We start from the raw sequence: 20,869 nt of genomic DNA on the forward strand, positions 1-20,869 counted from the left end.
CGCGCCATGTCGGGCGCTCGCAACATCCCTGGCGCAGGCGCCAGCGCCTCGAGCAGCGCCTCGAGCGCCGACGCTGCGCTGCCTGCCGGCTCGCCCATGTCCATCTCGCCGGAGCACATGCGGCGTCCGTCCATGCCGATGGGCGCCCAGGCCGCGGCAGCCGGCGCCGCACTGCCCGGCAGCAGCGCGGCGAGCATGCTGCAGGCCGCGCACAGCATCGCCATGCAGGCCAGCAGCAGCGCCGACGGCCTGCAGAGCGTCTCTTCCGCCCTGCGCGGCCAAGCAGCCGCAGCTGCTGCTGCCGCAGAAGCAGCCGCCGGCGTCGGACACACGCAGCCTCGGCGAGCGTCCAGCTCCTCGCAGTACGCAGCCGCAATGTCCGCGCAGATGAGCAGCGCCCTCCACGTACAGCAGCAGCAGGCAGCGCCGGCAGCAGAGCTCGGCATCGGCCCCTCTGCCTCGTCCTCTGCGCTCCCTGCCGCCGCCGAGCTGCCGCGGCCCGAGTCGCCGCGCACGGCCAAGAAGCAGATGGGCGAGATTGCGGTGCGAGCGGCGGCCATGGAGGGCGAGAGCCAGATGCGCATGGCGGCCATGCTGAGGAACGGCTCGTCACCGATACCACCAACTCAGCTCAGCCCGAGTAGCCTGGCGGCCAGACGTGCAAGCGCGAGCCGCGCTTCTGGCAGCTCGAGCTCGCCGTCGAAGCAGCCGGCCGTGCCTGCGTACCTGGACCAGCTCGGCCTCTCGCACATCGCTCTGCCCGCATCCAGCATCACGCAGGGCTGGGGTCGTAGAGCGGGCGAAGGCGCGCCGGGCAAGGGCCAGCGCCCGAATCAGTCGACGTGGTGGGAGCAGGGCGACGTGCGCATGGGCTTCAGCCTGGCAGGCGTGCCAAGCTTGCCTTGTGAGTGAGGCGCCTGAAGACGTGCCTAGATCCTCAGCTCACGTTGCCTCGGCTGTCAAGTGATGCCTACGCCTCCTCTGCAGATGCTGCCGCCACCTACGTCGCCCGCCTCGCTGCACCCAGGCAATGCGGCGCAGCTGCGGGGCTTCACGCACTTCCCGTTCGGAGCATCATCAGGAGGTCATCCGCGCGGCAGTCCTGGCGACATGAGCACGGTGCCGTACCCTTTCCAGGTGGTGCAGACCCCTGGCGGCACCGCTCGCGCTGGCTGGTGGGTGCCTCCTGAGCACGTGGCACCCGAGCGGCGGCGCGAGGCTCAGCGCCTCAGTGATGGCGTTGCCACTGCGGTGCCGCTCGCGCCTCGAGGTGCAAGCACGGCGCGTGCCGACGCTGCTCCCGACGTCGCGTCCACGCCAGCGCCGGCTGAGGAACCTCTGCCGCTCTTTCAACCTGCGTGAGTAGGCCGTGCAGTGTACCCTCCCGATGTGAGAGGTGGCGGCCGCCGGGCACCAGTGATCGGTGCAAGTGCTCGCTTTGGCTAGGCATATAGCCAGGGATCGGCCCGCCGCGCATATAGTGGCACGGCACAGATGAGTAGCGCCTCTGACGTCGTAGATGCGGCGCGAGGGGCCGAGACCTCATATAGACTGCTGGCCCCGCATACCGGCTCGGTGCCCCACGTTCGCTTCTCGTCGCCGCTCGCGATCACCCATGGCGTCTCCGTGTCTGCCCTGTGCAGAGCTCGTCTTGCATGCCCGGCGCTCGACTCGTCGCTCACACACCTCTCCGCGCATGGCTCCGCGTCCGCGCAGGTACCGCTTCCTGCAGCCCGACGAATATGCCGTCCTGGCGTCTGCAGCAGCCTACGCTACCGCCGCGCTCACCACCACGACCTCGGACGCTCGACCAGGCGGCCCATCTCTGCGCGTCGACGGCGGCGTTCCTGCCCAGCGTCCGCTCACCGCCGAGGAGCAGGAAGAGATTGCGGCGCAGTTGCGCGCCTGGGCTGGTCTCGAAGGGCCTGAGCGACAGGCCGAGGCGAGGCAGGCACTCGAGGAGCGGCAGGCCGAGCTCTTCGCCGAGCAGCAGCGCGCCGCTCAGCCTGGATCATCCGCTGCGGGCTCTGCCGGTGGGCAAAAGGCCCAGCTGTTCCCGCCGGACTTCGCCAGTCACTATCGCACGCAGCTTCGCGCACTCGCCGAGGGCTACTACACGCGTCTGCATCGCGATGGTCTTGCTCAAGAGCACTTCGCGCCGCGAGCTGCGGAGCGAGCGGCGGCGCTTGCAGGCGGCCCGAGCACCTCAGGCGCATTCTCTTCGACGCTGCTCGCACAAGAGCCGGGACGGGCGTCTGTGTATCGGCGGTCGGAGGATCCGCGCACTCGCGGTGTGAGTGCGCCGGCCGCAGATCTCTTGCACCAGCCCGCGCCTGCGCCACCCGCCGGGCAAGTCCCGAACGAGGCGGCACTGCCTGCTCTGGGCGGGCAGGATCCGCTGCAGCTCATCTCTGCGGCCTCTGCGGCGGCCGGGACAGACGTGCATTCGCCAGCGGTGAGGGACCAGCTCCTGCACTACGCGCACAGCCTGTACTCGACCGGCAGCACGCAGCGTCCGGCGCAGGCAGTTCAGGCGAACCCACAGCAGCCGACCACGATGCTGCACCCCACGCTTCTGCCGCTGTTGCACACGCTGCACAAGCTGCATCCGGAGCACTTGCCAACGCTGCTGCTGCTCTCGTGCGCGTACTACACCTCGGGCGATCTGGCAGCAAGCCTGCACTACAACGACCGCATCCTGCGCATCGACAGCAGCTACGTCGAGAGCATGAGCAACATCGGCACCACGCTCAGAGCCCTCGGCCGCTGGAAGGAGGCCGAGAGCTGGTGGTGGCGCGCTGTGCGCCTGCGCCCAGGCTACTGGGACGCGTACGAGAACCTGCTCGGCGTGCTCTGCTCGCCGCAGCAGCCTGAGTCCGACGCAAAGCCTGAAGGCCCCGCTGCTGCTGCCGCTACACGTGGGCCGCGCTTCAGCGAGGCTCTGCGGCTCTGCGAGTTCGTCGAGGCGCACGTGTTGACGCGGCGCGAGGACAACGACGACTCGGCACGCACGCACAAGGTCGCCGGAGGTGGCAGCCACCCGCAGTGCATGCCCGCCCACCTGCCCACGTCCCACGGCCCGCGACTGCAGAACCTCTTCTACGCCAAGGGGAACCTCAAGTACGTCGTGCCGGACCTCGGCCTCGTCCCGGCCGCGCGAGAGTACCAGAAGGCCGTCGAGATCGTCCTCTCGCCGTCGGAGCAGAACGCGCACAGCCTGCGCGACCTCGTCGTTGCGACGTGCGTCGTGGCCATCCTGTCGCGGCGCACCACATTCCCCGGCCATCCGCCAGAGGCGGTCATCGAGGAGATCTCGAGGGCCGTCGGCATGGACCCTACAGACCCAGTGCAGGTGCAACACGTCGCGTCGGGCTCCTACGCGCACCTCAGTTCGCGCGGCATCCTCGGCGCCGTCCGCAACGCCGGCGACCGCGTGGTCAAGACACTCCTGCGGCTCGGCGGTGGACAGCTACCGCTGCTCATGCTGGTGCCCGAGGTGGCTCTTGATCTTGCACGCGTCATCTTCCGCGAGACGAACGGCATGCTGCCCGCCATCTTCGCCAGCTCGCAGGCGCAGCGTCACGCACCTGCAGCGCAGCACCAGCAGGCCCTGCAGCAGGCGTCACAGACCACCAGTACCATCGTCCTCACGCTCGCCAAGCTGTTCCAGGACGCCACGGCCAACCCTGCGTCGAGCTCTCACGGGCCGCTCACCCTCGGCGGTATCCCGCCCTCGACCTCGCTGCTGCTTCCGCTCTACTACCTGGCCCTCTCCCTGCACTCGTGAGTCTACTCTGGCTACTGACGCGCTGCATTTCGCTCGACTGACGCTCCGTGCAGCTCTGCTTCGACTGCAAACAATCTTGGCATCCTGCTCTCCTCCATTCCAGCGGTGACGCAAGTCGTAGATGTCGCCGGCAAGGTCCAGCAGGTCAACGGACAAGCCCTGGCCATGCAGTACTACACGCGCGGGCTGAGCCTCGACTCGCGGCACCCGCATCTCTATACGAATCTCGGCTCGCTGCTGAAGGATCTCGGCCACCTGAACGAGGCCATTTCGATGTACGAACGCGCAGTGGACTGCAACCCCACATTCGACGTCGCCCTTGCGAATCTCGGCAACGCCATCAAGGACCAGGGCCGCACGCAGGACGCGGTGCAGTACTACCGGCGCGCCGTGGAGGTCAACCCGCGCTTCCCAGAAGCCCTATGCGGCCTTGTCAATGCGCTCCTGGCCATCTGCGACTGGGTGAGTCGAGTTTCAGATGTCTTCTTTGCGCTTTGCTGACGCTCTGATGCAGCGCGAGGTCTACTCGGAGGACAGCGCGCGGCCCGGCTGGATGTCGGAGGTCGGCGCGCTGTTGACCCGTCAGCTCGAAGAGGGCTCGGTCTACGGCCACGGCGCCATGCAGTCGGAGGGCTCGCTGGACGACTGGGTCAGGATGGCCACGCAGGCCACCGGCGACTGTCGCCCTGAGACGCGAGAGGCGTTGCAGCGCCGCTTTGCGCCCTTCTTCGGTCCTCTCAACAGACAGCAGCTGAAGATCAACGAGGGCTCATTCGTCATTCGCCTCATCGAGCGGCTGCTGCGGCGCAGCCAGCGTCGCTGGTACCTCGACGCCTTCCAGGGTACTCAGCCTGATCAAGCTGTATCGCCCATCGTCCCAAGCCCCGCAGACGCAGCGCGCTACCCAAGACTCGCCCTGCCCGCCTGCCTCATCGCACCCAGCGTGCCGACGGTGCTTCCGTTTCACACATTCACCCTCAAGATCCCGGCGCAGCACATTCGCCTCATTTCCCACCGCAACGCGCTCCGCATCACCCAGTCTACGCTTACGCAGCTCTGGCTTCCCCCGCACGTATACCCGCCGCCGCCGCCTCCCGCACCGCGCCTGCGCATCGGCTACATCTCTTCCGACTTCAACAACCACCCGCTCGCACACCTGATGCAGTCCGTCTTCGGCATGCACGACGCAAGCCGCTTCGACGTGTTCCTGTACGCCACGACCGCCTCCGACCAGAGCCCGTACCGGCAGAAGATCGAGCGCGAGGCGCAGCACTTCTACGACGTGTCCTCGTGGAGCAACCAGCAGGTCATCCAGCGCATCGCCGCGGACGGCATCCACATTCTGATGAACCTCAACGGCTACACGAAGGGCGCTCGCAACGAGATCTTTGCTGCCCGTCCATGTCCCGTCCAGATGCAGTTCATGGGCTTTGCCGGTGGCCTGGCGTCGGGCTGGACGGACTGGCTGGTCGTCGATCCGATCGTGTGTCCGCCCGGCTCGACGTCTGTCGACCTCTGGCGCGCCTCTCGACGCGCGGCACTGGAGTCGGGCGAGCCACTTCCGTCTCGCCCAACTGACTTTGCCGGCGATCTCGACCCCGAGGACTTCAGCCGGGACTGGGTCTACTCGGAGCGCTGCATCTACATGCCGCAGTCGTACTTCGTCTGCGACCACCGTCAAGGCTTCCGCGAGCCGGAGGTGCGAGCTGCCGTCGACGATGCCGCGACTGCCGTACATCCCCACGAGATGAGCGACGAAGAGTCCTGGGCCGAGGAGGAGCAGCGGCGCTGGAAGGCTCGCAAGGAGTGAGTGCCGCGGCTGTGCCTGCGAGACACCGTGCTGATCTTGTGCCCAAGGCTGTTCCCCTCGCTGCCGGATGACTTCGTCGTCTTCTGCTGCTTCAACCAGCTCTACAAGCTTGAGCCTGTACGTCTGGTTTTTTGATGCTGTGCTTGCGTTCTGCTGACAGTCTGCCACGTACAGGAGGTGTTCAAGGCCTGGCTGGAGATTCTGCGGCGTGTGCCCAACTCCATCATCTGGCTGCTGCGCTTCCCTGCAGCGGGCGAGCTTCACCTCTTGCGCGCGGCACGCGAGTGGGCAGGCGACGAGGTTGCCTCGCGCATCGTCTTCACCGAGGTCGCGCCTAAGGGTGTCCACATCCACCGCGGCCGCATCGCCGACCTCTTCCTCGACGCGTGGGAGTGCGGCGCCCACACGACGAGCGCAGACATCCTGTGGTCGGGCACGCCCGTCCTGACCTGGCCCAAGCACGTGCACAAGCTCTGCTCTCGCGTCGCTGCGAGCATCGTGCATGCTACCGGCTACGGCGAGCAGATGACGGTGCACTCGGCCGAGGCATACATCGAGCGGGCCGTCGAGTTCGCCGAGGGCCTCCGCCACGAGTACCTGGATGCCGACGGCAACCGTCTTGCTCCCGTCACGCCCGAGCAGCCCATCATGGCGTCGGCGCTCGAGGTCAATACGGCCAGCAGCGCAGCTCAGCCTCATTCAGCGCAGGCCAAGCCGTCCAAGGACGACAAGGCCACGCTGGCGAGCTCCGAGCCGGCAGCAGCGGCGTCTGCTGCTCCCGCACCGGCCAACGTCAAGCAGGCGGCCGCTGCTGCTCCACACGACGCCGAGCTCGCCGCCGTCGCTCCTCCACGCAGCGAGATCGCTCTCCGGCGCGGGCCCCAGGCGCCCTCTGGCACCGTCACGCGACGCGAGAGTGGCGAGCTGGCCGAGCTGCGCCGCAAGCTCTTCCTCACTCGTGACCGGCACGACGGGCTCTTCGACACGCTGGCGTGGACGCGAGCCCTCGAGAAGGGCTACGAGGAGGCCTGGCGTGTGAGTAAGACGCGGCGATGCGACACACGCCTTGCACTGACGACATGTCACCGCAGCGCTGGGTCGCAGGCACTGACGTCGAGGACACGCCCGAGTGGGATGCACTGCCCGAGTCGGCGCCCGAGAAGCGCTCCGGCCACATCTGGCTGTGATGCTGGCGCTGCGCCACGAGGCTTCATTCAGCCGACCTTTCCCTTTCTTTCACCAGACATGACTTGCACGACTTCACGCCCCTCTCACCCTTTACCACGTAGACACGCGCGCGCCGCCTGGCAGACTGCCATGCTCGGTCGTCCCAAAGGATCTCGATGTGGCTGTTGATCAGGATGTCTCTCGTGTGTGCGTGTGGTGGTACAGATGTGTCGTCGGGCCAGGTGAGGTTCTCGGCTCTCATCGCGGCAGAGGTGCAGCCGCGCCGCCGCCGTTGAAGAGCACGTCCTTGAGCGCTTGCGAGATGAGGCCGTGGTGCGCCTCTGCCGAAATCTTTGTGCTGTCGCGCGCTGTCAGCAACGACCCAGGAGAGCATGAAGCGCGGTCGACTCACCCGTCGCGCGCAGCCTTGGCCAGCGGCGCATCCTCCTCTCGCCGCGCAATCTCCTCCTTCAGCTTCGCCACTCGCTCGCCGCGGGCCAGCTGCGCATTCTCCTCCTTCAGAGGCGCAGTGGTCTGCGACTTGCCGCGCGTCGCGCCGTCCGCGCGTGCCAGCTTCTCCGCCAGGTCCGCCACCTGGCCCGCTGCGTAGCCGCGGTTGACGACAAGCGGGCTCTGCGACAGCGTCGCGACCCAGTACTTGTTCCACAGCAGGTCGAGCAGCGCCGTGTCGAGCGACGACTTGAAGTGCTCGACTTGCAGCGGGTAGTAGCTGTTCGCATGCACGCCAAAGTCCTCGATCTTCGAGAGCGGAATGGACTGGTACTCAGACGGGCCGGCCGATGGCGGCTTGTAGTTCTCAGGGTACGTGCGGAACGCGCCGATGTCGACTCGGCCAGCCGAGATGGTCCGGTTCGGGTCGATCTGGCATGGCCATGAGCGACAGAGGAGCACGCGTCGCGCACAAAGACTCACAACGATGGCCACGAAGGGATCTTGGTGCTGCTGATTGGTCATCTGCGTGTTCACGTCGATGCCCGAGAGCCAGCAGCCGTAGCCGGGGTGCGAGTGGTACCAGCCGACGACGTTCTCGAGGCGTCCGACCTGCAGATGTGTCAGCACAGCCACTGCAGAGTCTGTTGCAGTGCATGCCGCCGCGGCTGCATGTCGCTTCAAGTCGCTCACCTGCTCGCTGCCCTCCTTGAACTGGATCATGTACTCGTACGCCTCGTTCTGCGCATTGACGCGCGTCTCGGTGCCCTGCACGGGCAGCGCGAAGGCGTCCATAACGACGAGCGAGCGCGAGGCGACGTCGATCTTGCCCTGCATGAGGCCCATGATCTCGTAGATGCCGCCCGAGCGCGCATGCATCACCATCTTGATGAGCGCGACGCTCGAGATGCGCACGCGCTGGAAGAAGTGCGGGCTGTACGGGAGTAGTAGTCAGCTTCGCCACAGGATGTGTGCGCATTTGATTTGCCTCGAGCTCTGCTGCAGCAGACAGTACGACCGGTCTGCGTGCCGGCGTGCGTCCACACAGCGTACTGCATGCGAGTCCGCCGGCACAGGCCTCTGCGCATGTGCCATGCTTCCAACGCTGCAGCCCCGCACTCACTCGCGCTTCCACGGCGCCTCGGCTAGGATGCGGCGCTGTTCGGCGGGGTCGTGGTGGAAGATGGCATCGGTGCGCGGGTCGAGCTCGACGACGTCGTTCTCGAGCTCCCACGTCTGGCGCGCCGTCGTGGCGGCGTCCATGCTCGCGCGGACAGGTGCGAGCGAGCCGAGGGTGTGACAACAGCCGGCGATGAGTGTGACAGCAAAGCAGAGGGAGGCGAGGCCGGAGTGAGCGGCTTTGCAGGCGAGGAGCGAGCTGTCGAGAGGCCGGGGATGGGAGAGCGAAGGCAGGCTGCTTGATGACGGCGGCGCACGAGCCACGCACGGCGCGAGGCTCAGCTCCACCTCATCCCGCGGCTCTGCGTGCGCGCACGTGACGCGCGCTCAAAAAGTTGGCTTGGCCGCCGTGGGAGCCTCGCCCTCGCCGCGCCACTTGCCTCCCTTCCCCCTGCATCACCCCTCCCCACAATGAAGATCAGCGCCCTCTCGCGCTCGCTCGACCAGCACGCGCCGGCGCGCAAGGGCGACGCCGCGCCGCAGTCGCACAATCTCGACCCGGCGCTGCACCCGTTCGACAAGGCGCGCGAGTACACGCGCGCCCTCGCCGCCGCCAAGCTCGAGCGCATGCATGCAAAGCCCTTCGTCGCCGCGCTCGACGGGCATGCCGACGGCGTGTACAGCCTGGCGCTCGATGCGCGGCGCCTCGGCGTGGCGGCGAGCGGCAGTGGCGACGGCGGTGAGTGCTGGATGCGGGCGCGTAGGAGCTGCAGGTGCAACGAGGGTGCACATGGCTGGCTGGCACTGTGCACGTCCAGATGCTGCGCCGGGCAGGTCATGCCTTGTGCTTGAGCAGGGCAGCTCGTCGCTCCGTCTCACTCTCTTGAAATTTTGGTTGCTGACATGTGCGCCCGCAGAGATCCGGCTGTGGGACATTGCCTCGCGCTCCTGTCTGGCCTCCTACCCGCGCGCCCACTCGGGCCTCATCTCGTCGCTCATCATCTCGCCGCTGTCCTTCGGCTCGCGCGGCTCGCTCTCGGCCTTCGCGACCGATGCCTCGGGCAAGGCATCGTCGCGCATGGACGGACGGCGCCTGCTCAGTGCCGGCACGGACCGCGTGGTGCGCATGTGGGATGCCGACCCGCGGCGGGACCGGTGGGGCGGCGGAGATGAGGAGGACGACGATGCCATGGACTTGACTGCTGCGGGCAACATCCGCGGCGTGGAGTACAATGAGGAGAAGAAGGAGGTGAGTGGCCACTGCAGGCCGAGCTTGTGGCCTAGCTCACGTGCGGCTGCCAGGCGATCCAATCGTGGACCTCGCCGCAGGCGATCAACTCGCTGTCGCACCACGCCAAGGCGGCGCAGTTCGTCTCCGCCTCGTCCAGCATTCAGCTGTGGGATGTGACACGCGGCTCGAGCGCGAGCGCCTCGGCGGTCGGCGCAGGCGGAGCACTGCGGACGATGGAGTGGGGCGCCGAGAGCATCAACGTCGTGCGCTTCAACCCCAGCGAGACGGAGGTGCTGGCCAGCGCGGGCAGTGACCGCGGTGTGGTGCTGTACGACCTGCGGTCAGGCAAGCCGACGACTAAGATGGTCATGTCTGTAAGTTGCTCTACACGCCCTGGACCAGCAGCACCTCTGACGACCTGTGGCAGATGCGCGCCAACGACATTGCCTGGTCGCCACTCGAGCCCACAACGTTCGCGCTCGCGAGCGAGGACCACAACGTTTACACGTTCGAGTGAGTCCCACCAGCTGCGCGCATTTGCGGCAGCGCTGACACCTCTCGTGCAGCATGCGGAATCTGCAGTCCGCGACGCAGATCTACAAGTCGCACGTCGCTGCCGTCATGTCGGTCGGCTACTCGCCGACGGGCCAGGAGCTCGTGTCGGGCTCGTACGACCGCACGCTGCGCCTCTGGACCGTCAATGCCGGCTCGCAGTCGCGCGACGTGTACCACCTGGCGCGCATGCAGCGCATCTTCGCCTGCGCCTTCACGTACGACGCACGCTTCGTCGTCTCGGCGTCCGACGACGGCAACGTGCGGCTGTTTAAGGCGCGCGCCGGCGAGAAGCTGGGCATCCAGTCGGGCCGCGAGCGCGCGGCGCTCGAGTACCGGCAGCGCCTCAAGGACAAGTGGGGCAGCACGGGCGACGTGCGCAAGATCGAGCGCCAGCGCAACATCCCCAAGCAGATCACGGGCGCCAGCAAGCTCAAGCGCACCATGCTCGAGGCCGAGCGCGTCAAGGAGGAGCGCCGGCGCAAGCACACCAAGGTGCATTGGCCGCGCGTGCCCATGTGTCTGCACGCCTCACTGACTTCGATGCTTCACAGGCTGGCTCGAGCAAGCCGAAAGCTGCGCGCAAGGCTGCGATCCTTGCTCACAAGGAGTGAGCTGCCTCCGCTTGCCCGCAGCACGCACCACAGTCTCTGGCCGTCATCCGTTCTCGTCGCATCATGTAACACTAGTCACGCACAAGCTACCCGCATTCGCCTACTTTGCGCATGCATGCATTGGGTGTGGCGATGGATTTTGAGCGCAGCAGGAGCAGACACGGAAGCGTCTTCGCCTCACGAGCTTCGCGGCGAGCCAGGCTCGCCCGAGGCGCCGGCGCTGGCTGCGGCGCGCGCGAGACGCTGCCGCAGGTCGCCGCGGTCCGCAGACGGCGATGCGGGCGGCGAGGTGGCGGCAGGGAGCGCCTGCGGGGAGGCCACTGCAGTGCTGGCACCCTCGTCGATGCGCGCGAGCGACGATGCAGAGGCAGAGCTGAGCTCGACGGCGCCGCCGGCGCTGCTGGCCGCCTCGAGGCGCTCCTTCTCCGTGGGCACGTAGTTGCGCTCCACGAGCTCGACGAGCACGGCGCGGCGCACCCAGCGTCGGCGGCGCGTGTAGCGGCCCATGCCCGACTTGCGGCTCATCTTCTCCCACGCATTGTCGCCGTACTGCCAGCCGTCGACGTCGACGTCCAGCACGGCCAGGTCCGCCGGCAGCTCGGCCGTCGTCGATGCCTGGCTCGTGCGGCGCGCAGAGAGGCTGGAGTCTGTTGCGCTGCTCGGCATGCCGGACACGTCGTTCTGCGCATTCTCAAACGTGCCGCTCGCAGCGCTCGTGGGCGTCTGCGTCACGCTCGAGACCGAGGTGCGGCGTCCGGCACGCAGGCGGCCAATTGCATCGCCGAGGTAGCCCTGGCGCATGCCGGCTGCCGAGGCACGGTCGCCGTCGTCGCTGAGCGAGCCCGGGAACGCATCGCGCCCGGCCACGCTCCACTCTGCGTCGATCCACTGCCACTTGACGAGGCGCCGCGTGTATGCCTCCGGGTTCTCGCGCGTCGGCGACGGCTTGAGCGTGACGCGAGCCGGCGGCAGAGAGAAGGAGGAGGGCGGAGAGACCGGGTTGTTCGAGTCGTCGGACCTGCGCAGAGCGCGTCAGCCTCGATGTCAGGTCAATAGGGCCTGGAGCACTCACCAAGCAGGGCGTTCTTGCGGCAGCAGCGCAGCGGTCCAGTCGAGACCCACCCACCACCGCTGGTTCTCGTAGATGGTGAACTGATACTCGACGTCCTCGTGCCGCGTGACATCGCTGGCGCCCTTCTCCGCCGCCGTCTGGCGGGTAGCAGCGCGGAAGGCATGCGGCACATCGTCATCGTCGTCGTGCTTGACGTTCTGGCGCACGCGACCAGTGCCGAAGGCCGAGCGCGGCTCGCCGGAGAGGATGCGCAGCACGGCCAGCACGGAGCGACGCACCGTGGCGCTGCGCCAGAGGGCGTGGCGGATGAGCGCCGCCCACGGCGCGCACCAAGTGAGGGCGAGCGTGCCGGCAGCGAGGAGCGCGTGCCGCAGCGTCAGCGCAAAGAGCGGCCACGGCGGCAGCAGCGCAATGTGCGGCATGTGTCCGCCGCGCGGGGCGAGCAGCGGCAGCGAGAGCGTGCGCGTCAACGCCGAGCGCACCGGCGTGGTGGCGCCCACCAAGCGCGTGAAGAAGAGACCGACGGGCGTCTCGGCCAGCGAGCCCTGCAGACGCAGCGCACGCGCAACCTTGGCCTCGAGCTGTGCCGCCTTGACGTGCACCCAGAGGCGCTGCGCCAGGCTGAGGCCGCTTAGGCGGAAGCGTTCGCCAGCCTGCAGGCCGATGCGCGGCAGGCGTGCCGCGTCCCAGAGGCCAGGCGAGAAGCAGAGCAGCCACACGGGCCACGTGGTGATGAGGAAGATGGCGAGGCGGCGCGAGTGTGCCGGGTTGGCGGCGCGCCACGAGAGCAGCGCCACGAGCGGCGCGACGAGCTGCGTCGAGAGCGTGCTGGCAAAGTCGGCCAGCTCAGAGACGTCGGCGAGGATGGCGTTGAGCGCAGGCGCGCTGAGCGTCTTGCGCCGTGCAGAGTGCACGGGACGGCCGCGCACGGCGCCGGCGAGGCCCGTCGTGGCCATGACGGCGAGCACGACGAGGTGCGGGGCGAAGCGCAGCACCTCGTAGCCGTACAGGCACACGAGGCACCAGCTCAGCACGAGGAGGAACGAGTGCGAGCCGGTGCCCGGGCCGCCCGTCCACGTGGCCAGGCGCACGAACTGCGCCGTCACGGCGATGAGCGGCGCCAGCAGCACGAGGAGACGCAGCAGCGGCGTCGGCACCGACGAGAGCAGCGCCGCGTCCGAGACGGAGAGGTCGCCCGTCCCCTCGCCGGCGGTGGCTGCGCCGAGCGAGGGCACGGCGGCCGAGAGCAGGCTCGGCGGCTGGGCGCCGGCAGTGCTGTCGGCGATGCTGCTGCTGCTGGCAGCCGGCGCCGTGGGCGCGGCAGCGGACATGGCGGCAGAGTCACCCGCGGCGGCAGCGGCACGGGTCTGGCGCTCGAGGAGCTTGCGCGCGTTGCGGCTCTCGTGCAGAGAGGAGAGGTAGGCGTCGTTAAACTGCAGCGGCGAGGTGAGCAACGAGCGAGGTGGTGGCAGTAAGAGTGAAGGCTCGACGCGCTGGCGCACGCTGGTAATGCTTCACACGACGCGCGCACAGCCGGCCTTCGCCTCGCTTCCGCCGCACCTCCACTCTGACTCACGGGAAGATCGACGGCAGCCATGCGGGCGCGCAGCGGCGATCAGGAGACAGGCGGCGCAGGAGCCACACGCGGCGCGCGGATGGCTGACGAGGCGAGGTGGATGCGGCGGCTTGGCCCAGACGTGCTGCGGTCGGCGAGGATGGAGGAGGAGAAGGAAGCGGCTGCGCACCCGGCGCGGCGCCGTCGGCAGGCCGCCGGGCCATGCGCGCGCGGCGGCGATGACGATATGCGGGGCGCGGAGCCGCTTCCGCTGCAGCCGAGCCGCAGCAGCGCGTGAGAGCTCGGGCGGCCCTGCATGCAGCTGCAGCCGGCGCCGACGCTCCTCGCTCTCAAACTTCAACAGCACGCGGCGCACACGATCACAAAGAATAGGCAGCACTCAAGTCGCTGAGATTTCAGGGCGGGACATGAGCCACGGCAGACAGGGATGGGGATCAAGGTGCGGCGGTGTGTCACGGGCTGCTCGTCGGGCGGTCAGCAGGTGCACGGGGTGTACGACGGCGAGCACAACACACCTTGGCAGTGGCGACACCGGCGACGACGACGGCACGAGACGCTCACTTGTTGTGCTTGACGAGCTGCAGGGGCAAAGGCGGTCAGCCTCAGGCCTCGACGCGGCAGGACACCTCACTCACCGTGAGCTTCTCGAGGGCGCGGCTGACCGTCTTGTAGGCGCCCGTCTGCTCGTGCTGCGGCGAGTGCGGGTGAGCGCGTGCTGAGGGGGGCATGGGCCGATGCTGCCAGCTGAACTCACGTCGACGCCCTCCTTGGTGTGGTACTTGATCGTGGCGGCCTCGGTGCCGGACGCCTGCTCTGTGCCGTGCCGCATGGTGAGCGCTACGCCCTGGCCTCGGCGACACGCTAGCCTACTCACGGTGCAGGTCCTGGATCGTGCCCTCGAAGCTGCCGCCGCCGATGGTGAGCGACACTGTGGGGCTTGGGTGAGTGCGGGAGAGAAGAGCGACGGCGGCGACGGCGCATACCAGTGTCTCCGACTGCGCGGTGGATGGCGGCGGTGAGCAGAGTGCAGAGCAAGGCACCCGGCACACTCACCCTTGAAGTTCGTCATGGCTGGCGTGTGGTGGTGTGGGTGAGAGAGGTGGTGGAGTGTGCGAGGCGGCGAGAGGTGGTTGGTGGTGGAGAGCAAGGAGGGAGCAGCGGGCGACGGGCGCCTTTATACGCTCGTCCAGGCGGGCGCCGGCTGCTGGATGCGCCTCGGCGTCGCCTCAAGGCGAGCTGCCTGAAGAGGCGGCAGGTCAGTCTAGGTTGACGGCGCCCTGAGCAGGGCGTGTGTTGCTCGGCAGGCGGGGGGTGCACAGGGCGCAGGGCCGAGAGAGGCAGGCACGCAGAGGGTCTGGCCACCCGCCATCGTCCATGACGCCGCGGTGCGCAAAGTGCCGGGCTGCGGCACCCTAGGCGCGCACCCCGAGGCCGACCGACGCCCAGGCCGCCGTGCCTCGGCCCAGCTTGCTCGAACGAGCGCCGCTGCGGTGCTGCTGGACGCTGTGCACCTGCCTGATGCAGCTCCCTGCCCAGACCTTGCGCTATCTCGAGCGGGCCGCTTGGCCTGGCAAGCCCTTCCTTCCCGTGGCTGCACTAAGACTTTACGCGTCCGCTCTCAACGCGTGGGAACGCGTCGTGCACGCGCTCTACCGCCGTAGCGCCCCGCACCCTGTCCCATCGTCACTGCACGACGCTGCCCTTCTGCCGGTGCTGGACTTTGAATTCCATTGCTGATGCGCTTCACACACTGTTGCGCCGTGCGCCAACGCCGCGGCGGCGCAGGCCCGGCATGATCTCGCTGCTCATGCCCGTCGGCAGCGAGCCCTCCTTCGCCCAGCCGTCGAGCGCGCGGCACGCGGCGTCGTAGCCGAGCAACTCCGTCTCGGTGAACTGCAGGCGGGAACGCTGTCAGTCTCCGCAGCGGCGACACTCCTCTGCTGGCTCACCTTGGCAAACTCCATCGTGCCCGTGCCCTCGACGGGCATCTTGATGTAGAAGCAGCCGGGCGTGTTCTTGGCCTCCTCGAGCGTCTTGGCCGACGAGACGTACGTGAGGCGGCCCTGGATGTCGGTGATGCTGGGGATGTTGTGCGCGTCGCTCCACGGGTTCCACTTGTTGATCAGCACCCACCAGCCCGAGAGCGTGTCGCCGTAGCTGCGCGGCGACGTGTCGTCGATGCTGCCGACGTCGACGGCAAACACGTCGTGCGCGCCCATCGCCATCATCACCGACACGGGCAGGTTGTCCATGTAGCCGCCGTCGACGAGCATATGCCCGTCGTCGACGAGCGGCGGGATGAGGCCGGCGAGCGTCATGCTGCCGCGGATGTAGCGCCACGCATAGCCCGTCGTGTGCACCTCCATGCGGCTCCAAGTGATGTTCGTCGTGTTGCAGAAGAACGGCAGCCACATGTCCTCGATGTGCGTCTCTCCAAGCGCCTTGAAAACGCCGCGATTGAACTCGTGCCCCGTCGTGTAGCTCACGACCGGATACGTGAGGTCCGTGACGAAGCGCCAGATGCTCGCCATGCGGCCCGCGAACTTCTTGGCACGTCCGAACGTCGTCACCATCTCAGCCTCCTTGGCGTACAGGCCGCCAACAAGCGAGCCGATGCTCGTGCCGCCGACCATGTCGACGGGAATGCCACGCTCCTCCAGGGCGCGCAGGAAGCCGATGTGGGCGCAGCCACGGGCTCCACCGCCGCCGAGCACGAGGCCAATGCTCTTGCCCGTCAGGCGCCGAGCCAGACGAGCAAAGTCGGAGAAGTGGTGCGGACGGCCGGGCACTGGGCCGCTCGTCTTGCTCGTGTAGCGCTGCAGCCGCGTCTCGAGCTTGGCCTTGAGCGTGCGCAGCGCCTTGACGGCTTTGGGATCCACGGGACTGGTCGGTGCCGCGTGCGAGCGCGAAATGCCGGGCAGCTCCACGTGGTGGTGCGCCGAGATCCACGGCCGAGACTGCGGGCAAGACAGTCAGTACGGTGGCCTGATGGTCCCTCGCGGAATGCACTCACCTTCAGCCAGGCACGCGTGGCTCCGGGCGGAACGTTGCGCTCAGGGTGGAGCAGCACGAGCTCCTTGCGTGCAGTCGTCTTGATGCCCAGCAGCAGGCGCTCGTACTCGCCCGTGGTCGGGTCGTCTCCGAAGCCCACGAGCAGCACGCAGTCTGCTTGCCTGATGCTCGTCTGCGCCCACGGCGAGCTGACGGCCGTGTCGACGACGTACAGCACAAGCCGGTAACGCTGTTCCTGTTCGGCGAGCCAGCCAGCAAGCTTCAGCTTGCCCATGCGGTTGAAGGCGTGGCGGCCGAGCACGCCCATGACGCTGCTCTGATTCAGGAACGCCGTTGGGCCGCCGATCGTGTCCTCGAACGCCGCCTGCAGACGGTTCGCAAAGTCGGAGATGGGCACGTCGCGCGTGACGGGCACGATGGCGACCGTCTTGAGGTTCAGGTTGTTGCGGCCGAGATCCGGCAGGCCAGGCACCGGCGGCGACTGCAGCATCGGCATCGACTGGCGTTGCTTGGTGGCCACCTCGTCGCGTACACGTCGCGCGATGATGCGCGAGATCTGGATCGTGATGGCCGGGTGGCGCACCGAGATCGCATTGAAGAGCGTCTGCGAAGCATCGTGTCAGTCGAGCAATAAGTGTGAGCACCATCACGACGTACCATTGGCATCCTCGCCAGCTCCGAGTCACGGATGGCGTGCAGCGTCTTGCGGCGCGGCGAGCGCGTGATGACGTCGAGCTCGCCGACGCTGTCGCCCTGGCCGTACTCCTGGATCTCCTCCACGCCTCCGCCAGTGCGCTCCGTGATGGCACGCAAGCGGCCATTGATGACGATGTAGAAGCTGTCAGACGGGTCGCCTTCGCGATAGATGACCTGGCCTGCGTTGACCGACTCCCACTCGAGTGCCGAGTCGATTTGCAGGACTGCAGGGGTGTGAGCGCAAGGTCAAGGCAAGAGCAGCATCATACGCACTCAGAGGGCTGAGCAGACTCAGGAGCCGCTTGCACAGCGTGAGCAGCACGATGGGCCGGCGCTCCATAACGCGCTCCAGCGCCTTGGCCGGCAGCACGCCCACGTACGTGTCCGTCTTGGCCACGACATCGACGTAGCTGGGCGCACCGAGCAGGCTGGAGAGGTACCCTGCAATGCCGCCGCGTCCGACGCTGTAGATGGCGCGCGGGCCCTCCTTGCGGTTCTCGGGCAGGCCAAAGTCGGGCCCAGCGTGCTGGAGCGGCACGGCTGCGGGCGCAGGGCCGGGCGTCTTGCCTCCAGTCGGCCGGCTGCGGTTGGCCGGTCGTGGAACGGCACCGGCGTGAGTGCCGTCGAGAGCGTTGCCGATGCGCGAGGACGATGACGGCGCACCGCCCATGCTCGAAGGCCGCGCGCTGGCTCTTGCTGCGGGCGGCTTCGTCGTCGTGGGTGACGTGCGGCGAGTGGACTCTGGCCGGATGGTGCCTGAGCGAGCATTGGCCGGACGGGACGTCGACGGGTGGCGTGCCGGAGCCTTTGGCTTGGGCCCAGCCGGACGCTCAAATTCCTTCTCGGCGAGCTTCTGGTCGACGTCCGGCGGGACGATGACGTCGAGGAAGCCGTCAATCACGTAGAAGAGACCAGCGGCATTCTCGCCAGCGCGTGCTAGTGTGCTTCCAGCGGGGAAGAAGCGCACCTCGACCTCATTCTCGAGATCGGCGTGCTGCACACCAAAGGCACTGCTGGCGCCCGTCACGCTGCTCTCGTCCTCGTACGACATGGCTGCATCGAGCATGCTCAGACTGCTGAACGCGCTCTTGAAGACGCCGCGCTGCAGCACCGCATCGGCGGGGTTGATGAACGGACTCGCCGACATGGATGCGACCGGACTGTCGCTGGCAGGCGCTTGGGCGAGGCCGATCGAGCGCGCAATGCACGACATGACCGCGTCCTTGAGGTCGAAGTTGGCGAGCACGCCCGTGCCGAAGCCGGCGAACGACGCCGCATCGCTCTCGGAGCCCGCGCCCTCGCTTCCGCGACCCTGTGGACTGACGAGAGCCTCGGTGCTTCTGCCGCCGAAGTTGGCGATGCGCTCGCTGCTCGTCGACAGGCGCCCCTGAGCAATCGTGCCAAGATCGTCGACCTTGGTGCCGCGCCGCGGGCGCGGCGTGGCCACGAGGTACGAGAGCGGACTGCTGGGCCGGCCCATCTCGTCGGTTCCCGTCATGCTGAAGAGGTCGCCGGGACCCACGGACGTGCGACTCGTCGGCGTACGCAGCGGCGCGTCCGGGTGGCCCCACGGAGTCTTCGCTGGGCGCGCAGTTGCTCCGCTGCCCTCGCGCCCTCCCTTGCGCCGCAGCTCGGGCGACGTATCGGCGCTCATGCCGCCGCGCGACGATGAGCTGGCGTGCCGCGACACCTTGGCATCGCGGAAGTAGTCGTCGATGTCGGCAGCAGCGGCGCCGAAACTGCCCTCCTTGCTGGGCCGCGCGTTCTTGTTCGGCTCGGGCAGGAAGCGCTGGCGCAGTCGCTCCATGCCGCCCTGCTCGTAGAACGCAGCCGGCAGCGTGAAGCAGGCGAGCTCGTTGATGTGCTTCTCCGTGCGCATCACCTCCTTCGTCAGGCCGAGATACTTGTGCGCAGTGTGGAAGGTCACGCGCGACAGACGCGTCAGAATGACTGCAGGCAACGAAGTCAGCACGATGCGCACAATCAAGCGAGGAGGCGCACGCACCCTGCACAATGTGGGCGGCGGCATTTGGATAGCGCTTCGTGAGGCGCTTGAATGCCTCGGCCGGAATGACTGCAAGCGTCGTGTCCGTCACTGCGCGCGCCACGGTGCCGACGCCCTCGTGGTGCATCGAGTCGCTGGGCCGCCCGCGCGCCTCGTTGCCGTTCAGACCGCTGAAGCCGCTAAGGATGCTGCCAGGCGTAGCAGGACGCCCTTCAGTGGTGTGCGTCGTCGACGAATGCGCACGACCGACCTCGGCCATGAGCAGCGGCGAGAAGTTGGCAGAGCCCGGCGTGCCGGCTGCGGTCCTGCGCCCGCCGCTGCTGCTGGCAGCGGGCGTGCTCGGCAGGAAGTGGGAGAAGGGCGCCGCAGCCTGCGCCGGAGGGAGCAGGTCTGGTGCGGGAGAGACGTCCCGCAGCCCGCTCGAGCCGGGCTGCCCGCTTGCATACTGGTGCTCGTTAGGGTCGAGCACCGTGCTTGCACCATCACCCTCGTGCACCGTCTCGCCATCGTCGGTGCCGCGGCTTGACGACACGCGACGAGCGGAGTGGAGCTGCGCAAGAGGGTCAAGCCGCTCGACGGCGCCGGTCGCACTCATCGCAGAGGGAATGTTGCGCAGAGCGGCGGCGTTCAGCTGCAGCTGGCTGCCTCCAGGGCGCAGCAGCGTGTGCGAGGCAGCCGTGTCGTCGGAGCGCACGGGACGCTGGCCCGGGCGCCGGCGCAAGCCATCGAGCCCGGCAGTGTTGGCGCCGACGCCGGTGCTCCGCACGCCCTCATCGTCACCGAAGCCGAGCTTCACGTCTTCCGTAAAGAGACTCAAGATGGTAAAGAGCGAGCTCAGCGTGCCACCGCTGCCGACCTCGTTGAGCAGCTGGTAGCCGTTGTGCTCCTCATCGTCGAAGCCGTCAGCGCGAGCAGCTGCACCGCCATCAGGGCCTTCTGGCGTCGGCGCGTAGACTTGGACGTTGCCGTCGATCACGATGTAGAACGAGAAGTCTGAGTCAAGAGAAAGCGTATCGCCCGCGATAAGACGGCGAGTCTGCAGATGGCGTGCAAGCTCGTGGAAGACCTGGCGGGCTGTGTCAGAGCGCCCGAACCAAGCACCTTCCGGCGTGTAAGCCACTCACCGGCTTATCGAGATAGCCGAAGATTCTGATCGCCTGCAAGAACTCATCCAGGTAGTTGTGGAAGCCGCCGCCGCGCTCGCCGTCCTCGGCGGTGCCGCTGACGTCGGGGTGGAGGTTGAAGCCCTCGTCCTTGGTCAGCGGCACCTCGCGCAGACGCTCGTAGCGGTTGAGATGCCGGTAGCGCAGCCAGACAAACGTCGCCACGAGCGAGCTGATGAAGAGGAGCGCGAGACTGGGAAAGTTGAGCTGCAGGGTGAAGCTGCGAGAGGTGGAGGGTCAGCGCGGCTGCAGTCATGGGACGCTGCTGCGACGCACCTGTAGTGCAGCACAGCATAGATGGCACTCGGCACCGTCACGCTGCTGAAGCGCACGATGCTCGCCGTGAGGCGCAGCGACGCGACGATGACCTGGCGCAGGCCGTCGAAGAGGGCCGCGAGCGGGTTGAGCTTGCCGGCCTTTGCCAGCGCCGGCGGCTCGAGCGCCTGCGTCGCGACGGCCGAGACGCGCGAGGCGATGCCCGATGCATCGGCACTCATGGCGCGGGCGCTGTCGGCGAGAGAGAGGCGTGGAGATGCAGAGGCCGGGCCGGCGGCGGTCTGGGGTGTGGTGGTGTGGGGGCGAGAGCGCCGCCTTAGCGCGGGCTGCAGAAGTGGC

The 20,869-nt window shown here is 67.8% G+C and overlaps 7 protein-coding genes across 7 annotated transcripts; 3 read left to right on the forward strand and 4 right to left on the reverse strand.

The window, feature by feature from the left end:
• The first annotated feature begins 1,373 nt into the window (after window positions 1-1,373).
• On the forward strand, window positions 1,374-5,860 carry FA09DRAFT_134821 (hypothetical protein). The gene is made up of 3 exons (XM_025739093.1): window positions 1,374-3,783; window positions 3,841-4,249; window positions 4,302-5,860. The coding sequence occupies exons 1-3, from the start codon at window positions 1,520-1,522 to the stop codon at window positions 5,595-5,597; spliced, it is 3,969 nt and encodes a 1,322-aa protein (XP_025595893.1). The 5' UTR covers window positions 1,374-1,519; the 3' UTR covers window positions 5,598-5,860.
• On the forward strand, window positions 5,861-7,106 carry FA09DRAFT_134809 (hypothetical protein). The gene has a single exon (XM_025739092.1). It carries the CDS (start codon window positions 6,123-6,125, stop codon window positions 6,951-6,953), a length of 831 nt encoding a protein of 276 aa, XP_025595894.1. The 5' UTR covers window positions 5,861-6,122; the 3' UTR covers window positions 6,954-7,106.
• Window positions 6,829-8,461, reverse strand: FA09DRAFT_331938 (Mov34-domain-containing protein). The gene is made up of 4 exons (XM_025743245.1): window positions 7,908-8,461; window positions 7,698-7,826; window positions 7,177-7,646; window positions 6,829-7,122 (listed from the first exon to the last, which is right to left on the reverse strand). The coding sequence occupies exons 1-4, from the start codon at window positions 8,097-8,099 to the stop codon at window positions 7,023-7,025; spliced, it is 891 nt and encodes a 296-aa protein (XP_025595895.1). The 5' UTR covers window positions 8,100-8,461; the 3' UTR covers window positions 6,829-7,022.
• A 322-nt stretch (window positions 8,462-8,783) lies between these two features.
• FA09DRAFT_331939 (WD40 repeat-like protein) lies at window positions 8,784-10,839 on the forward strand. The gene is made up of 6 exons (XM_025743246.1): window positions 8,784-9,072; window positions 9,251-9,582; window positions 9,636-9,938; window positions 9,992-10,077; window positions 10,131-10,611; window positions 10,671-10,839. Exons 1-6 carry the CDS (start codon window positions 8,805-8,807, stop codon window positions 10,728-10,730), a joined length of 1,530 nt encoding a protein of 509 aa, XP_025595896.1. The 5' UTR covers window positions 8,784-8,804; the 3' UTR covers window positions 10,731-10,839.
• On the reverse strand, window positions 10,730-13,528 carry FA09DRAFT_331941 (hypothetical protein). The gene is made up of 3 exons (XM_025743247.1): window positions 13,379-13,528; window positions 11,803-13,235; window positions 10,730-11,748 (listed from the first exon to the last, which is right to left on the reverse strand). The coding sequence occupies exons 1-3, from the start codon at window positions 13,397-13,399 to the stop codon at window positions 10,908-10,910; spliced, it is 2,295 nt and encodes a 764-aa protein (XP_025595897.1). The 5' UTR covers window positions 13,400-13,528; the 3' UTR covers window positions 10,730-10,907.
• Window positions 13,529-13,794: 266 nt separating this feature from the next.
• Window positions 13,795-14,505, reverse strand: FA09DRAFT_362674 (hypothetical protein; the record flags this gene model as incomplete). Its single annotated transcript, XM_025745498.1, has 7 exons — window positions 13,795-13,837; window positions 13,894-13,956; window positions 14,014-14,067; window positions 14,133-14,191; window positions 14,253-14,308; window positions 14,364-14,373; window positions 14,432-14,505. Coding segments are annotated over 7 exons (357 nt in total), but the record flags the coding sequence as incomplete, so codon positions are not given.
• Window positions 14,506-15,084: 579 nt separating this feature from the next.
• On the reverse strand, window positions 15,085-20,819 carry FA09DRAFT_322230 (hypothetical protein). Its single transcript, XM_025741047.1, has 8 exons — window positions 20,531-20,819; window positions 20,216-20,474; window positions 19,092-20,157; window positions 17,360-19,036; window positions 17,048-17,310; window positions 16,392-16,994; window positions 15,328-16,335; window positions 15,085-15,271 (listed from the first exon to the last, which is right to left on the reverse strand). The coding sequence occupies exons 1-8, from the start codon at window positions 20,749-20,751 to the stop codon at window positions 15,122-15,124; spliced, it is 5,247 nt and encodes a 1,748-aa protein (XP_025595899.1). The 5' UTR covers window positions 20,752-20,819; the 3' UTR covers window positions 15,085-15,121.
• Window positions 20,820-20,869: the final 50 nt, after the last annotated feature.

Source organism: Tilletiopsis washingtonensis (genome assembly GCF_003144115.1).
Source record: "Tilletiopsis washingtonensis strain MCA 4186 unplaced genomic scaffold FA09scaffold_21, whole genome shotgun sequence".
Taxonomy (NCBI): Eukaryota; Fungi; Basidiomycota; class Exobasidiomycetes; order Entylomatales; genus Tilletiopsis; species Tilletiopsis washingtonensis.

Bases quoted from the DNA above. Each gene is read 5' to 3' on its own strand.
- FA09DRAFT_331938 (XM_025743245.1), bottom strand. From the start codon at position 8,099: ATGGTGATGCATGCGCGCTCGGGCGGCATCTACGAGATCATGGGCCTC. The intron at 7,827-7,907 runs GTGAGCGACTTG...ACACATCTGCAG, and splicing joins TCAAGGAGGGCAGCGAGCAG to GTCGGACGCCTCGAGAACGT. The intron at 7,647-7,697 runs GTGAGTCTTTGT...TGGCCATGCCAG, and splicing joins ATCCCTTCGTGGCCATCGTT to ATCGACCCGAACCGGACCAT.
- FA09DRAFT_134821 (XM_025739093.1), top strand. From the start codon at position 1,520: ATGCGGCGCGAGGGGCCGAGACCTCATATAGACTGCTGGCCCCGCATA. The intron at 3,784-3,840 runs GTGAGTCTACTC...CGCTCCGTGCAG, and splicing joins CTGGCCCTCTCCCTGCACTC to CTCTGCTTCGACTGCAAACA. The intron at 4,250-4,301 runs GTGAGTCGAGTT...GCTCTGATGCAG, and splicing joins TCCTGGCCATCTGCGACTGG to CGCGAGGTCTACTCGGAGGA.
- FA09DRAFT_134809 (XM_025739092.1), top strand. From the start codon at position 6,123: ATGACGGTGCACTCGGCCGAGGCATACATCGAGCGGGCCGTCGAGTTC.
- FA09DRAFT_322230 (XM_025741047.1), bottom strand. From the start codon at position 20,751: ATGAGTGCCGATGCATCGGGCATCGCCTCGCGCGTCTCGGCCGTCGCG. The intron at 19,037-19,091 runs GTGCGTGCGCCT...CGTTGCCTGCAG, and splicing joins CGCCGCCCACATTGTGCAGG to TCATTCTGACGCGTCTGTCG. The intron at 16,995-17,047 runs GTACGTCGTGAT...GATGCTTCGCAG, and splicing joins AGCTGGCGAGGATGCCAATG to ACGCTCTTCAATGCGATCTC.
- FA09DRAFT_331941 (XM_025743247.1), bottom strand. From the start codon at position 13,399: ATGGCTGCCGTCGATCTTCCC. The intron at 13,236-13,378 runs GTGAGTCAGAGT...TCGCCGCTGCAG, and splicing joins TGGCTGCCGTCGATCTTCCC to TTTAACGACGCCTACCTCTC. The intron at 11,749-11,802 runs GTGAGTGCTCCA...CGCTCTGCGCAG, and splicing joins CCGCAAGAACGCCCTGCTTG to GTCCGACGACTCGAACAACC.
- FA09DRAFT_331939 (XM_025743246.1), top strand. From the start codon at position 8,805: ATGAAGATCAGCGCCCTCTCGCGCTCGCTCGACCAGCACGCGCCGGCG. The intron at 9,583-9,635 runs GTGAGTGGCCAC...TGCGGCTGCCAG, and splicing joins ACAATGAGGAGAAGAAGGAG to GCGATCCAATCGTGGACCTC. The intron at 10,612-10,670 runs GTGCATTGGCCG...GATGCTTCACAG, and splicing joins GCCGGCGCAAGCACACCAAG to GCTGGCTCGAGCAAGCCGAA.